We start from the raw sequence: 16,726 nt of genomic DNA, 5'->3' as shown, positions 1-16,726 counted from the left end.
GGACCTAGTCTTCCTACTAGACTATATATGTATGATACTTTCGAGCTGTCCTATCAGCCCGTATTTGACTTACAAACCTTTATGAAGGTGTAAAACTAACCATATTGGGAAAAAACAAGTTAAAATGCATTTCTTTAATGCAAATGATGTAGGGATGGCAATGTCAAAAAGTATGTAAATAGTGTCGGGATGGTTACATGAAAATATGTAAGGTCTATCCCTAAATCTTTTTTTCCTTTTTTGATATAGAACATGGGGCAGGTACTGAAACCCTCTCCTTCCCCCCGCCCCCTCTCCACCACTTGGGATTTTCAGAGATTAGTATTTTTAGCCACCCTATTATATGTCCTTTCAATATTTCCTGTCTGCAAAATAAAATATTGGTAGATTTAAAAAAAAAATCCTCTGTGATATTACGGGTACATTGCACATTTTACGTCACAAAAATACTGAGGGGAGAATGAAAGTGGTTGATGGATTTGACCCCCAGATATAAGCACAACGAACGATGTTTACAATGAACAATGGAAAGATATAAGCTCAATGAAGGATATTCATTTTAAACGACATGTTCACTATGCCCAAATAACAAACAGCATCAAAATCAAAAAATAATTTTTCAGATATTTACAAGGCCAAAATTTACTATCGATTTGAAATTGTAGCCAATACTTTTATCTATTCCTCCTTCAAAATGTTGTTCTGCAATAGGGTGAACAACACTTGAGCGAATGTAACTTTATAGTTTCTTCAATTTTTGTTTGCAAATAATACTGCAAAATACGTGCACATAACACTTCACACCGATGTACATGTTTTCATTTCACAATCAAAACAAGGACTATCTTTCGAGATGAAGTCATTCTAATACAATTTCATATCTAACAATAATCCATAAATGGCTTACATATAATATTATACTGTGGTTATGATATTTTAACATGATTACATGTTTGTTTGTTTTGTTTGTTTTTTTGTATACAGAATCGAGGCTCGTGTAAGAGCTAACACATTGAACATGAAAACATGCAAAGACACATAAAACATACAATGAAGGGAGTGGGAGACAAGCGGGGGAGAAATAGGGAAGTACACAAGCACAACAACAGTAGAGAACAGGGGCATCAGTAGATCTGTGGAAGGGGAAGGGCTGGGGGAGGAGGGAGGGCGACACTGTACAAAGCAAATGAACACTTCTAGGAATTTCAGGAAAGAAGTTGGGGATTGAAAGAGATGCATTTGGGGTGTTTTAACGGGGGTAGAAAAGATCAAGGTTTTGGATGGGGAAGACAAGAGATGGTGGTGAACAGCTGTTTTATAGAACTGGAGGGAGGAGTGGGATTGAACAGAGTGAGGGAGTTTGTTCCAGAGGCGGGAGAAAAGAGGAATGAAGGAGTGAAGGTGAGCAGAGAGTCTTGATTTTGGCAGTTTCACCAGAAGAGGGTTGCTGGCAGATCTTGTGTGTCCTGCAGGAATATTGGGGGGACAGAGCACAGACAGAGCAGGGGGAGCAAGGCGGGAGAGGAGTCGTTAGAATACAGAAAGTCCACCAACCTGCCTGCGGTGAGTGAGTGAAAGGCCCTCAGAATCAGCTTCATCGCGGGAGATTTCAATGATTCTGAAAGCTTTGGTTTCAACAGCTTGAAGCCGAGCTAGGTGTGAGGCAGGAGCACCGGCCCAGAGGGGAGAGCAGTATTCCATTGAGCTGCGGATGAAAGCCTTGTATGTGGTGAGGAGCTCAGGTGTGCCCAGAAAGGACTTCGCATGACGGAGGATTCCCAGTTGGCGAGCACATTCATATAGAGTAGAGAGTCGGCATATAAAGTAGCACATTTCAATTACACAACCATACTGGATGTATGAAAGCCATAGCCAAAAGGGCGGTCATTGAATGTGAATATTGAAATATGGCTCCTATTTACTAAATAATGTGCCTTAGGTAGTGTGTAAGTCTATTTTTTATGACTTCCATCAAGTAGTTAAAATAAGTCTTCGGTAGGCAAGTTATCTCTGGCATTGGGTAAAATTGGGTTTTTATGTCACCACCACAACAGGAATGATTTAAGCACTGAATCAAATAATCAAAATGAATGATTCATAATTGAATGAAAGCTTATAGTTTATTAGGATTTTGAACAAAAGTTAGTCTGCATTCAAGAAAGAAAGTGTAGAAAATCCTAAAAGCCGAGCCCAAATAATGACCGCGTGTACAGCTCTTTCCCCCAGGCATATGTCCTTTAACTGAGAATCCCCTAATCTGTTTTTTTAATGTAATTCCTTTTTGTAACTGCAGCTATATAAGTTTATACTTTTTCTGATACGACACAATATGTCCATATATTCCATATGATAATTCCTTGGGATTTACTGATCAAATAGCAGGTTCTTGTATGGGAATGGGGTCGTGCTGTTTGCACGGATAAGGACCTCGCGCCTGGACAGGACGCCAGGCGCTTTAGGTCATAAACTGCATATATGCAGTTTTGCATTTTCCACTGAGATAAGACAGCACGAGTGAAGATTGCAGGGTCTGGCTCATCGGAGTTTTAAAATATATATATCTTCATTTACCCAACTAATAATTAATCTTTGGCTGATTTTAAATCATATAAATCGCTATGCAGTTGATTTGAGTGATTTAATAAGCCATATATCATATAGAAAACTATTACATGACAATTGGGAAATAAATACCTGTAATTGATAAAACAACAACATAACAGGCATTTTAAGGCCATTTTCCCTGCTTGAGCGGTGTCAGAGCGGTAACAACTCTGCCTTGCGGTCCCCATGACAATCTTCTCCATTTTGCCCTATTTTCTGCATCTCTCCTTGTTAACCCCCTTGCCCGCATTTCTTCTTCCACCATCTTTAGCCAAGTCTTTCTCGGTCTTCCCCGTCTTCTACTTCCTTCTGCATTCATTTCCATCACTCTTCTCAACCAGTCACTTTCATTCTTCCTCAACACATGACCAAACCATCTCAACCTGTTCCTCTTCACAGCATCAATCACAAGCTCTATTCCCATCATCTTTCGCAATTCATCATTTGTCTTCCTCTCTCTCAACGATACTCCGCACATCCGTCGAACCATTCGCATTTCCACCCTTTCCAACCTTCGTTGCTGCTCTACGTTCATTACCCATGTCTCGCTCCCAGAAATCATAACACTTCTCACACATGCAGCATACACCTTTCCCTTCAGCTTCAACGACACTCCCCTCATCATCAGCACGCCACTCAGTTCCCGAAACTTCTTCCATGCACATCTCACTCGAGCAACCGTTGCCGAGTGTGATCCACCTTCTCCATTCAGCATGTCTCCGAGGTAGCAAAATGTTTTCACACCTTCCAGCTTCACGCCGTCTCCAAGATCCAACTCAACATTTCCTCCATCTGCAGCTCCCTCTGTGCACACCTTACATTTGAATGTAGCTGCCACACTGATCCTCTCAGACCACTACATTTTTGATGAACCCACTCAGCGCACATTGTACACTGAATGGAGTTCACTCCGACACCCTTCCTACACACAGCACAGGGCCACTTCCCAGTTCTTTCCACCTCACCACATGCTTTACCACTTGCCATCACCTTCGTCTTTCCGATATTCACCTTCAGACCTTTTGTCTCCATACATTCCTTCCACGTGTTCATCTTTTCCTTCAGTCCATCCATACTTTCCGCAATCAACACCAGATCATCTGCATACAACAACTTCCACGGTAAACCCTCCTTTACGTTCTGAGCCAGCACCTCCATCACAGCTACAAATAGTAGTGGACTTAGTACCGACCCCTGATGCACTCCCACCTTCACCTCAAACTCACCACTGTTCCCGTCCTTCGTCCTTACAGCTGTGCGCGCTCTTTTGTACATTGCCATCACTACTCTGATCAACCATTCCTCCACTCCTAACTTCCTCAATGCCCATGTCAATACTTTGCGTGGAACCCGATCGAATGCTTTCTCCAGATCAACAAACCCAAGAAACAACTTCTTCCTCTTCTCCATGACCTTCTCCTGCAACTGCCTCACAATGAAAAGCGCGTCTGTCGTTCCTCTTCCTGGCATGAATCCAAACTGCATTTCGTCGATCTTCACTTTCTTCCTTATCCTCCTCTCCAACACCCTTTCCAATACCTTCATTCCATGCTCCAATAACTTTATCGCTCGGTACGAGCCACACTCCAGAGGGTCACCCTTCCCCTTGTATAGAGGGACGAGGGTACTCAGTTCCCAATCCACTGGAATGCGGCCTTCTTTCACCACCAGATTACAGATCTCTGTCATTCTCTTCACACCCCAACTTCCTGCTGCCTTCAACATATCTCCCACAACTCCCGTCGGCCCTCCCGCTTTTCTACCCTTCATTGCTTTTATCGCTTCCTCAACTTCCTTCTCAGTTATCTTCTCTGCCGGTCCTAAAACTGGGTTACTCTTTATGTTGCCATCCCATTCATTCTCTGTATTCAACAGCATTTCCATATATCTTTTCCATCTTCCTTTAATTCCATCTGGGTCGACAACGATTTGTCCCACTTCATCCTTCAAGCAACTCACCCCCATCACATCACACCTCTCTTTCGCTATCTGCTTTGCAATCCTGAATACTGCTTTCTGACCCTCTTCCGAATCCAAGCGTTCTCCGAACATTTTCCTACATGCCTCCTGCGCCTTTGCTACCTCTTTCTTTGCAGCCTTCCTGGCTGCCTTATAACTTTCATGCTCTGCTGTTTCTGCTCCCATACCCTTCACCTTCTGCCACTCCTTGAACTTCTTCCTCTTCTCGTCAATCCTCTTTCCAACTTCATCATCCCACCACCATGTTTCCGAGTGCCTCGGTGGTCCTTTTGTCCATCCACATACCTCACCAACGGCTCCCAACAGACTAGCTTTCATTGACATCCAACCACTTTCAAGCTCAACCACATCATCCTCGACCCTACTCAGCCTCTCTTTTAATGCCTCCCTTACTGTCACCTCTTTCAACCTCCACACCTTCAATCTCGGTTGGTACTTCACCCGCCGAGCTCTCCTCGCACCTTTCACCCTTACGTCGCAGACAACCAAGTGGTGCTGTGAAACAGCCTCCTCCCCCGGGATCACCTTTGTGTCCCGGAGGTGCCCCCTATCTCGCCTACGCACCATCAGGTAGTCAACGGTTGTCGACGACCCACCTGACGTGTATGTAACAAGCTTATTATCCTCTTTCTGGAACTGAGTATTACAAATCAACAAATCAGCTCCATCAGCAAACTCCAAAATCCTTTCACTTTCTCCATTTCTCACACCATATCCGTAACCCCCATGAACTCCGTCAAAAGCATCCATACTCCTTCCCACATGTCCATTTAGGTCTCCTCCTACCACAACAACTTCCTCATCTTTCACGTTTTCCATCAGCTTCTCTATCGCACACCAGAACTTGTCCTTCTCTTCATCGCTTCGACCAACCTGCGGAGCATATCCCGAGATGACGTTCACCAAGAGCTTTCCAATCATCATTTTCACCATCATCAACCTCTCACTCACGCTAGTCACACTCACCACACTGTCTACAAACTCCTCAGAAAACAGGACACCAACACCATTCACGCCCTCCGGCCACCCTTGCCACACAAACTTGTATTTCTGTCCCTGCCTACCCTTCACCATTCTCACACCACTTCCCTTCCATCTTGTCTCTTGCACACAACATATGTCCACTCTTCTTCTGACCAATACTTCCACCACTTCTCCTGATCTCCCTGTCATTGTCCCTACATTCCATGTCCCAAACCTCAGAAACCGATCTCCACTTCGGGCTGTACCCTGCCCACATGTATTTGTAATTGTCATGGTTCTCTTTTTGAGGCAATCTTTTTATGGCCGGATGCCCTTCCTGACGCCAACCCTCTTAGTCGCCTCTTACGACACACAGGGATACGGCGTGCCTATTCTTATCCAGGGTACACACTGGGATATATATAATATATATATACATTGTCGTGTGGACCCTTCGGTTAATACCAGGGCTCGCGGATGGACCAAAAACGGCTTTACTTGGAGGCGACGACCGAACACGATTTAACTATGAAACGCGGGAGGAAGAAGGAAAGTGGGAGCTGCGGTAAAAGCGCTTATCTTGTGCAAGGCGAACTAACTCAAATGGACACGGGTTTAACAAGAAATGAAAAATAATGCAAGGGTTTATTCAAATAAAAGGTAGGGACAGGTAAATGCGCCGATAAATCTAATTCCTAATTTGGGATCCCACACACCAGACTTCAGATACAGACGAGGGAATGAATTACGAAAATAGAAACGTCCATTATGTTCGGGGAAATGTGGAATGGTCTTATCTGTCTTGTCGTCTTGCGTCCGTCGACGTCCCACGCGGCCCTCTCCGTCCGCCTCCGAGCACCACCAGGCCTCGCTCCAAGCACCACAAGGCCTCGCTCCAAGCACCACAAGGCCTCGCTCCATGCACCACGCGTCCGACGCAGGCTAGCGGCTCCACACGAGGTCGATCTCCACACACGATCGGTCTGCCAAGTCCCAGTCAGCTCTCCCAAGAGTTGGACGTGCCAGAGAGACAAAGGAACGTGCAAGAAGCAAGCAAACTACACTCAACTCAAGAGAACTCACAGAAGCAAGCCAGCAAACTCGGGCTAGGACTGCGCATAGAGTTCGGCGCGCCCTTTTTACAACCTTGCGGCGGTGACGTCAGCCTCGGTGTGCCACCCAATCAGTGCCCTCCACAGGCCTGGAGCATGGTCATAGCTCGTGCTACCCGATGCCTAGCGGAGGTGCAGCTGGCCGCGGCCCATGCGGCGGTGCCCTGAACTGACGTCCCGCCTGCCCCCTTCCAAAGTCTTGTCAGGGAAGGGAATTTAATTAATGCGTGCACTAAAGGGCCTAACTAAGTGTCTACAGGTGTGCATTGCCATAAGGGACAAAGGTTTGATGACCAGGTGTGACACACAGGGGCGTTACCTTTAAATCCCTACTCTATCTAACACTCGAACATCCTGGTATGTCCACAGGTATACTTCTTAACCGACAAACCGCCTAAACACATAGAACTTATTACAGGTAGATTCCCTATCATGACAGTCGGATACCTACCTACACCGATCTATCTGGCTCTAGATATTGCGCTACCCTACCGACATCATAATAATAATATATATATATTTATATATATATATATACGTATATACATATATATATATATATATATATAATATTATATATATATATATATATATATATATATATATATATATATATATATATATATATATATAAATAAAAGTTCAAAACACACCTGGTCACAAGTGTGCCGCACTGACCGGGCCTTCAGTCGAGGTCCTCAGCATCATCCCGTTTTGGCCCTTCAACCTCAATACGGTCAGCTAATGTGGGCCAGCAGGGGCACATACACATCCACATGCAGCAACGACACCTGGATGCGTACATACCCCGACCCCCAGCCAGTGCGAACGCAGACTACAACAACAACAACACCTCCGCATCCAGAATCCACAGCACCAAACAAATATATGTATATTCAGGTATTATAAAATATATTGCATGTTGCTTGAAATTAATGTAATGCAAAAAAAAAAATGCTAATTTAAGGGACTTTGAGCAACAGAAAAAGAGCAACTCTTATTTAGTTCAAAATAATCACAGCAACTGAGCAAACACACAACGTTTTTCAAGTTTAAGGTTTTTACAACATTGTGCTGGGAACAAAGCATTAATTTACAGCAAGAAGGTTTACTTCTTTAAACCACCACAACAACAATGTTCAGGAAGAAGGTTTTTACATCTTTCAATTTTCAAGAAGAAAGTTTTAAAGCACTTGTCTGAAAGGAAGAAAGTCAGAAAGTCAACATTAAAGCACTTGTTCTGAAATGGCTGCCTATCAGTCCCAACGATATATATGTATATGGCTACAAGGTGCTATCATATGGTTGGATGGGACAAGTGTATACATGTCGTGTGGGAATACCTTGATAAATAGGTGAAATTTCACCAAGGTCCCTTTACTTTCCCATTTTCTAGAATGAATAGATCCACGTAAACCTTGAACTATGTTTATCTCATACCTGTAATTGTCAGGTCCAGCAATGGAATTTTAGCTTTTCCAGTTTGAAATGACGCGATTGATGTATTGTTCTGCACAGATCCTGAATGCGGCATATCACGTGGAGGTTACCTTTCATTCGGGTTCATCTGCAGCCCATCTGCTTTGGGAGCAGATAAAGAAGGTAATTTATCTTTCAATGCCATTTAAAAAAAACGTTTTCCATCTCTAACTTGTAATTTTTCAATTTTCTTTCTCAACCTTTTCGATGCCTAAATATTAAATTGCATACAATAAACTTGCATCAGTACCAACCCAAGATTTGTTAAATAGCCAATAATGTTGATCGTGATGTTGAGATCCCGGGTTCATATCCCTTGTGCTGTGTTGATTTGTCCATTCTTTCCCAGTGGTCTTGTAATATTTTGCTTCTTCTTCCTCCTTTTTATGCAGCACCAGGCTGCTGGTGGCATCATCGGCTGAGGGTGTGGCTACGCCGTCGATGCAGTGCCCCCTATAGGTTAGGGCAGGAATTTGGAATTTGTTCATGGTGCTGGCGATAGCTCACCTACTCTTTGCAAAGGACCATGGGATCTTTATCGTACACCGACTAATGCTGGCAGATGTGACTCCCAGTTTAACATCCACTTGAAGGACGGCACAAACATTGATGAATCACCCTGCCTGCTAGACGCCAGGGCCTGGTTGCTAGAAGCTATCCTGTGGATACATCTAATGCGCCGGATATATGATTTATCCACAGGATAGACTTATCCAGGCTTCTAGCAACCGGGCCCAGGATGTTTGAAGGTGGGCTGAGATTCAAATCGAGGCGAGATGGCACATTGGCGATGGTACGGACCTCTAGGCCATCCTGGCAGCCCTGTAATACCTTTGAAAATACACTAATGTCTCACTGATTATGCCCTGGTCTTGCAAGGAAGCTCCACCTTTGTACAAGTATGTATAATGATGCAAAGATGAACTGATTAAATTATGGGTCAAGAGGTCGAACACATCAGGAAAAAACTCACCACCCATGCTGTACCAAAGCTTGTTCACGGCATTCAAATAAATCTGCCCTTTTGGGGGTGTAGGGGGGGGGGGGAGGGGAGCGTTGCCCCCTAAAATAGGTATTTGCATTCATCTCGGAAACTACACACACAATGTCGATGAAACTTGACCACAACCTTCACCACCCATGCTGTACCAAAGTTTGTTCACGGCATTGAAAACATCTGCCCCTTTAGGGATCTGGGGGGAGGGGGGGGGGGGGGGTTGTCCCCCAAAATAAGTATTTTTTCTTTCTTTGTTTAAAGTCTTATGATTATGTTAGTATGATCCTACATGCTGTCCTATCTAATAGAAACCATTGAAATTGGTTTAAAATACCTTTAGTTGGTGCAGTATACTGTTTATTCTACCAGGTGAGCACCAGGGGTATTGCCCCTATGTTTTTTTATGACAGTTTGCTGCTGCAAGTGCATAAACAAGCACATACAGTGCATTCAGAAAGTATTCAGACCCCTTCACTTTTTTCACATTTTGTTATGTTGCAGCCTTATACTGAAATCGTTTAAATTCATTTTTTCCCTCATCAATCTACACTCAATACCCCATAATGACAAAGAGAAAACAGGATTTTAGAAAGTTTTGCAAATTTATTAAAAAGAAAAACTAAAATATCACATTTACATAAGTATTCAGACCCTTTGCTATGACACTTGAAATTTAGCTCAGGTGCCTCCCATTTCTCTTGATCATCTTTGGGATGTTTCTACACCTTGATTGGAGTCCACCTGTGGTAAATTCAATTGATTGGACATGATTTGGAAAGGCACACACCTGTCTATATAAGGTCTCACAGCTGACAATGTATATCAGAGCAAAAACCAAGCCATGAGGTCGAAGGAACTGCCTGCAGAGCTCAGAGACAGGATTGTGTCGAGGCACAGATCTGGGGAAGCCTACAAAAAAAAGTTCTGCTGCATTGAAGGTTCCCAAGAGCACAGTGGCCTCCATAATTCTTAAATGGAAGAAGTTTGGAACAACCAGGACTCTTCCTAGAGCTGGCCGCCCGGCCAAACTGAGCAATCGGGGGAGAAGTGCCGAGGTAAGAGAGGTGACCAAGAACCCGATGGTCACTCTGGCTGAGCTCCAGAGATCCTGTGTGGAGATGGGAGAAACTTCCAGAAGGACAACCATCACTGCAACACTCCACTGATCTGGGCTTTATGGCAGAGTGGCCAAACGGAAGCCAAAAAGTTCAATCTTGGTTTCATCAGACCACAGAATCTTGTTTCTCACAGTCTGAGAGTCCTTTAGGTGCTTTTTGGCAAACTCCAAGCAGGCTTTCATGTGTCTTTCACTGAGGAGAGGCTTCCGTCTGGCCACTCTACCATAAAGCCCAGATTGGTGGAGTGTTGCAGTGATGGTTGTCCTTCTGGAAGTTTCTCCCATCTCCACACAGGATCTCTGGAGCTCAGCCAGAGTGACCATCGGGTTCTTGGTCACCTCTCTTACCTCGGCCCTTCTCCCCCGATTGCTCAGTTTGGCCGGGCGGCCAGCTCTAGGAAGAGTCCTGGTTGTTCCAAACTTCTTCCATTTAAGAATTATGGAGGCCACTGTGCTCTTGGGAACCTTCAATGCAGCAGAACTTTTTTTTGTAGGCTTCCCCAGATCTGGGCCTCGACACAATCCTGTCTCTGAGCTCTGCAGGCAGTTCCTTCGACCTCATGGCTTGGTTTTTGCTCTGATATGCATTGTCAGCTGTGAGACCTTATATAGACAGGTGTGTGCCTTTCCAAATCATGTCCAATCAATTGGATTTACCACAGGTTGACTCCAATCAAGGTGTAGAAACATCCCAAAGATGATCAAGAGAAATGGGAGGCACCTGAGCTAAATTTCAAGTGTCATAGCAAAGGGTCTGAATACTTATGTAAATGTGATATTTTAGTTTTTCTTTTTAATAAATTTGCAAAACTTTCTAAAATCCGGTTTTCTCTTTGTCATTATGGGGTATTGAGTGTAGATTGATGAGGGAAAGAATGAATTTAAACGATTTCAGCATAAGGCTGCATCATAACAAAATGTGAAAAAAGTGAAGGGGTCTGAATACTTTCTGAATGCAGTGTACAAGGGAGGTGGCTTCAACATGTTTAACCTCCCCCCTCCCCCCAACTGTGATGGAATGGATTTCTCCTTTCGAGACTCAGCGTAGATGTCGGTCCTTTTCTATGCAGTTTCCAGCCAATGTTACACATTATTCCCAGCAGTGAATGATTCACCTGTCGCTATTGTATTTGAATTCAATACCTTTTTGGCTCAAAACATGTTTCTCAAAGGGATAAACCTGGTGAATCCCTCTCCTAAATGGGCGAGGGGGAGTGGAGGTGGGGAGCAATATCTTGTTTCTTTGAATTTCTCCTTTCTCTGTACAAAAGCTGTTTTGGTGAAACGAGTAATATTTTGAGAAATTAAACACGAGATGATACATTCGGGGTATAACAAAGTTTTACAAATCCCTGTAAACATTGTGAAACACCTGTGGATGTTTTGTTCGATGCTTTTCCTTTGACTTGAGCGAATGCCCACGGAGTTAATTTTTTTTCTCCCACAGCTTGTGCAGAGCCTGACGTGGAATGCTCCACCTGCGCTCACGCCCGAGTGGAAACGCAAAGTTGCACAGGATACAATCGAGAGCCTGAACGCTTCAAAACTTGCGCGAAACATCTGCAGCCAATTCCAGACTCGAGTGAACTATGCGCACGAGGCATTCGCCGTTTCCCTGCACCAGGTTTGTCTTTCACACCGTCCAACTGCTGAATATTGAGACAAAGGGTGAAAAGTCTTTTTCCCGTCTCGGTGGCATTGCACCTACTTGTGCCCTGTGTGTCCCTTAACTGTGACGTGCTTTAGCAATAGAGTTTCCAGGAGTTTTCAGCAAACATTTGGTCGTCTGTAATGCACTGGGCTTTCAAGCTTCACGCTCAGCATTTACACTATGGAGCATGGATATACCACGTGTCTACATCCTGTGAGGGTGAAAGGGAAGGGGGGGGGGGGGGGGTATTTTCCTTGATGTCCCCACTGTTTGCAGAGAGAGATGCGACATCACAGGATGGCATTGCTTGCATCTAGAGAACTCTGAGAAGTTACGTCACTTTCCCCAAGGTCACCGGCTGTGTTTGTCTGAAGTCGAGTCGTGTGTGTAGTTGGTTGTTATCTCCATTTGCGGGTTTCAGGAGGTGGAACGGAGTCCTCCCAGGACCCAAAGTATCCACCTCCTCTTCTGTAAGGGATCACGGTTCATGGACCAAGCTTTTTCATAATTTTTTTCCAAGGGCTCTTTTCAGGATCGTCACTGAACCCCGGATTGCCTCCAGTTGTAGTTCATTTGTGGTAATGTGTGTGTGTGTGTGTGTGTGTGTGTGTGTGTGTGTGTGTGTGTGTGTGTGTGTGTGTGTGTGTGTGTGTGTGTGTGTGTGTGTGTGTGTGTGTGTGTGTGTGTGTCTGTGTGTGTGTGTGTGCATGCACGCGCTTGTCTATGTGATTTGTAACAGCTCCTCCATGAGCTCGAGACCCTGTAAAAAAAAAAAATTGTGAAAAATGTGATATTTACAAGACTTATCTGGAATGAAGGGAAGAGTAGACATGAATTATTATTTTTATTTTTTTTGTATACAAGTTCGAGGCTCGTGAAAGAGCTAAAACGGACACAAATTAGTGACCACTTACACATTTTACTTTGAAAGTTACTAGTAGGGTGACAAAACGTTTCACATGACCCTCGTAATAACCACAGCTTGACCTTGATTCGCTAAAGTATTTTAAAATTAAAATGTGAAGGTCCACACAAGTGTTTCCCTTGTTTCTGTCTTGTCCGGTACCACAGTGCTCCTCACTTGCGATCTGTGGGTTTTTTCCTCTCATTTTTCAAATCCCTTGTTGGTTGTTCAATACTTTTCTTAACCGACCGATGCAAGTGTAGTTGTACCGGTTCTGATAAACGCATTGCATTACCACGCAAGGAAATTACACAGTTGCTTCATTTCACCGTGCCATAATTTACACTAATTATTGATTTCACAGTGTATCAAAAACATTCATATTGATGTGCTGCTTGCATTGATCAACAATATCACGATTAAATTACTTTTTTGTATGCATGGTCGAGGCTCGTGGAAGAGCGAGAGCAGAATGGAAAGGAACAAAATGGAAAGGGGGAAACACCAACATCTGAGTAGAACCGAGACCGAGATCAAGGGGAGGAGCAGAAGAACACGTGAGGGCTCATTCATTCATCTTGTACATGCAGCCTGTGGCTGCTGGTTGCGTCATTGCTGGGAGCACAGCCGTGCCGCTAATGCAGTGTCCCCTGTAGGTTATGGCAGGAATTTGGCATTTGTTGAACGTGCCGATGATAGCTCGCCCACTCTTTGAAAAGGACACCATGGGATCTTTAACTTCCAGCAGCTAATGCCGGCAGATGGGATGGTCTAGTTTGACGTTCATCCGAGGGACAGCACACACATTGATGTATGAACCTGCCTGTGAAACACCAGGGTGACGGTTTATAGCTGGGCCTGTATTCAAACCCTAGTTAGACAGCTTAGAGGTGAGTGTGCGTACCTGTAGGCCATCCTGTCAACCCTTGGATGAACAATTATGATATTAAGTGACATGAGTGATGGTATCATCGTGATGATCAAGGTGATCACAAGATGCATTTCATTTCGAAGTTATTTCTTTTTCAAGATTTCGATCCCTTTTGCATCCTTTTTTTTTTTCTGTCCTCATAAATTGCTTTCGAGAGTTTTTCGAGTTTGTATTTGTCCAGGGGATTTGTCACAAAACCCATCTTTGTCACACACGACCCCACAGAACCCAAACCCAGTGACCAATTGCAAATTAATGGTAGGATTTCCAAACAGTTGTTTATTAGTCCCCAACTGGTTTCACCGGAAAGGACACTTGGTTTGTTCTCCATCTGTCTGTCCATCCGTCTCCACCTGTGTTGACGCAGTCAACATGTCAACATACTAATTGAAAGTAAACCGTGGCTCGTCGGCTACCCACCTTGGCATACACGGATTACACAACACTGCTGGTAACCCCCGCTCTAGCATGGAAAATGGCCTTAAAATGCATGTTGTTGTTGTTGTTGTTGTTGCTGGTAACCCCCTTCAGTTGTAAAAGCTGATGTGCCGTTGCACCTCTAGATCACCACGGATTGCAAAAATATTTTGCATGTGTTGTAACAACATGAAATGGAACATTTTTAGCACCCAGACAAATGTGCTGGAAATGTGTATTTTGATGCACCCTAATATATATATATCTATATATATATAAAACACAGTTTGTGTGTGTGTGTGTAATGTTACCGATAGACTCCTAAACGGAGAGGCTTACGTGCTTGATATTTGACATAGACATGGCCATTGAGCGTGGGACGAACATGGCCGAACTCAAAATATTTGACGATCCATATTTTTTATTCATATTTACCTCAGCGCATTTCAGCGAAGTACCCGCTAATCTCAGCCGGTTCCAGAGCAGCTCGCTGATTCGCTCAGAGCGATCACGTGATGTTCCATTCCCGCCGCCAGACTGATTCGCTCAGAGCGATCACGTGATGTTCCATCCCGTCACACGTCACTTCACCTTTTATGCGATCGTGTTTTGTATCGATTTTGTGCGATATGAATTAAATGTCTTTGAAACAGCTGTGAAACGTCTTTCCACAACCCTTCCGTAACCGATTGGAGCAGTTTCTTGCCGCACAAAACGAGATCCGCGAAGCGAGTTGGTCAAGTCGTGCTGACCAAGATGGCGACACGGCGGCTTCACTTTTCACGGAGTATGAGCGTTCTATATATTTTCAATTCAGTGCGCCCGTGATTTGTGGCATAGACATGACCATTGGGCCTTCACGGTGTAATTTGTGCGAGGCTTTTGTCCGAGTGAGCTTGAGTCGAGAGGGCGAATGTATGGGTTGGGAATGTACGGGTCTCCCTTCCCCCGCCCGGCAACGCCGGTACTGGAGAACGTCACAGGATCGGTGAGTCTCCAAAATCCGCTTCGTGCTGTTGCGAATATGTAGGACTATGTCCGATTGTTGTGCTGCTCTCCGACCATGAGAACTGCAACGTCATTGTTGACTGGCCATCCCCTTCCCTCCCCGCTCCATCCCCCCTTCCCTTCCCCCTCCACCCTACCCCCTCCACCCTACCCCTCCCCTTCTTCCCTCACCCTTCCCCTTCCCCCCTCCCCTCCTCCCCCCCCTCCCCCCCTCCCCTCCTCCCCCCCTCCCCTCCTCCCCTCCTCCCCCTTGCCCCCTCCCCTCCCCCCTCCCCCCTCCCCTTCTCCCCTCCTCCCCTCCTCCCCTCCCCCTCCCCCCTCTGCCCCCTCTCCCTCCCCCCCTCTCCCCCTCCCCCCTCTCCCCCTCCCACCCCCTCCCCTCCCCCCCCGTTCCCCTCCCCTCCCCCGCCCAGCAATGCCGGGTACTTCTGCTAGTATATATATATATATGTCAAATAAACCTGTAATAATGTCTTATTTAAATGGCTTTCATCGCATATTTAGCTCTTTGCTAACATGACAAAAGTTTTATTGATATTATTTCAAGTGTTACATCATTCTATTACTGTTGTTGTCATTAATATTTAGTTCTCGTGAAACATGCTTATCCTTACTATCTATCTATCTATCACCTATCTATCTGCATCGTTTAGAAAATTTGGTTTATTGTTTGTTGGGTTTGCTGCGCATGACCGAAGTGCCTTTAACATTGGTAATGTGCTGGTAACATTGAGAGAAAAACAGCATCAGGTTTTCTTGTAAACCTATGTTTTTTGTCTAATTCTTGGCTTGTCTTTCTACCCCGTCGACAAATAGCTGGAGATGAAGCACTCGGGTCGGCTTGAGCGAACAGAGGACATGTGGTTGAAGGTCCGGAAAGACCACGCACCACGCCTTGCCTGCTTGTCTCTTGAAAGCCGTTCGCTCAGGGATTTGCTGCTCCATGGTATGCGAAGATACATTTTCTGCTCCCTTTGTGCCAACCTCCCAGATTCAGGGTGGACACTCTAACCACAATGGTACTGGGTCTGGTAGGACTTGTTTTACATGATGAATTTCTAATGCAAATAATGGTGGCTCTCATACCCCCTTGGGGGCATCTAGAATACCCACAACCAGGTTATGAACATGCGCTTAGCTGCGATTGAACGAGACAGGTTGCTGCGGAAGCAGCCATTGACAAAGGAATTTGGAATTTCTCAAGGGTACTTGAGCACAATGGCTTTCTGTTTCAATAGATACAAGTGGCACCCACAGGCAAATGCTAGCAAACAGGACAGCCATGTTAATGTAGGTACGATGTACTCATTGGTGCTCCACCCTGCTTGCGATGCACCATTACGTCAATTTATATTCGGGCCGAGAATCAAACCCAGGCTAGACGGCTCAAAGACTAGTAAATACCCGTCAATATATTGTGCCAATCCCTTTTGCATTTAAAGCAAAATATTATTGAAATGACGTACACCCACTCTGTACGGGAGCGGCAGGAAGGGTCATGTTATTATCCTCTCTGGGGTATATACATTAGAGTATATCTAGGCTCGGGCCTCAATAACGTTG

General features: G+C 44.8%; 1 protein-coding gene across 2 annotated transcripts in view; it reads left to right on the top strand.

The window, feature by feature from the left end:
- DSTYK (dual serine/threonine and tyrosine protein kinase) overlaps positions 1 to 16,726 on the top strand; it is a 63,830-nt gene that overhangs the window by 27,800 nt on the left and 19,304 nt on the right. For both annotated transcript variants that reach the window (XM_068113138.2, XM_068113139.2), the window contains exons 7-9: positions 8,178 to 8,261; positions 11,700 to 11,876; positions 15,980 to 16,109. In XM_068113138.2, coding sequence (XP_067969239.2) covers positions 8,178 to 8,261; positions 11,700 to 11,876; positions 15,980 to 16,109 — 391 coding nt within the window. The remainder of the gene's footprint in view (positions 1 to 8,177; positions 8,262 to 11,699; positions 11,877 to 15,979; positions 16,110 to 16,726) is intronic.

The sequence above is a fragment of the Myxine glutinosa genome, chromosome 4 (assembly GCF_964187855.1).
Source record: "Myxine glutinosa chromosome 4, kmMyxGlut1.1, whole genome shotgun sequence".
Lineage (NCBI taxonomy): Eukaryota > Metazoa > Chordata > Myxini > Myxiniformes > Myxinidae > Myxine > Myxine glutinosa.
This window is presented reverse-complemented; position numbering and strand designations above follow the sequence as displayed.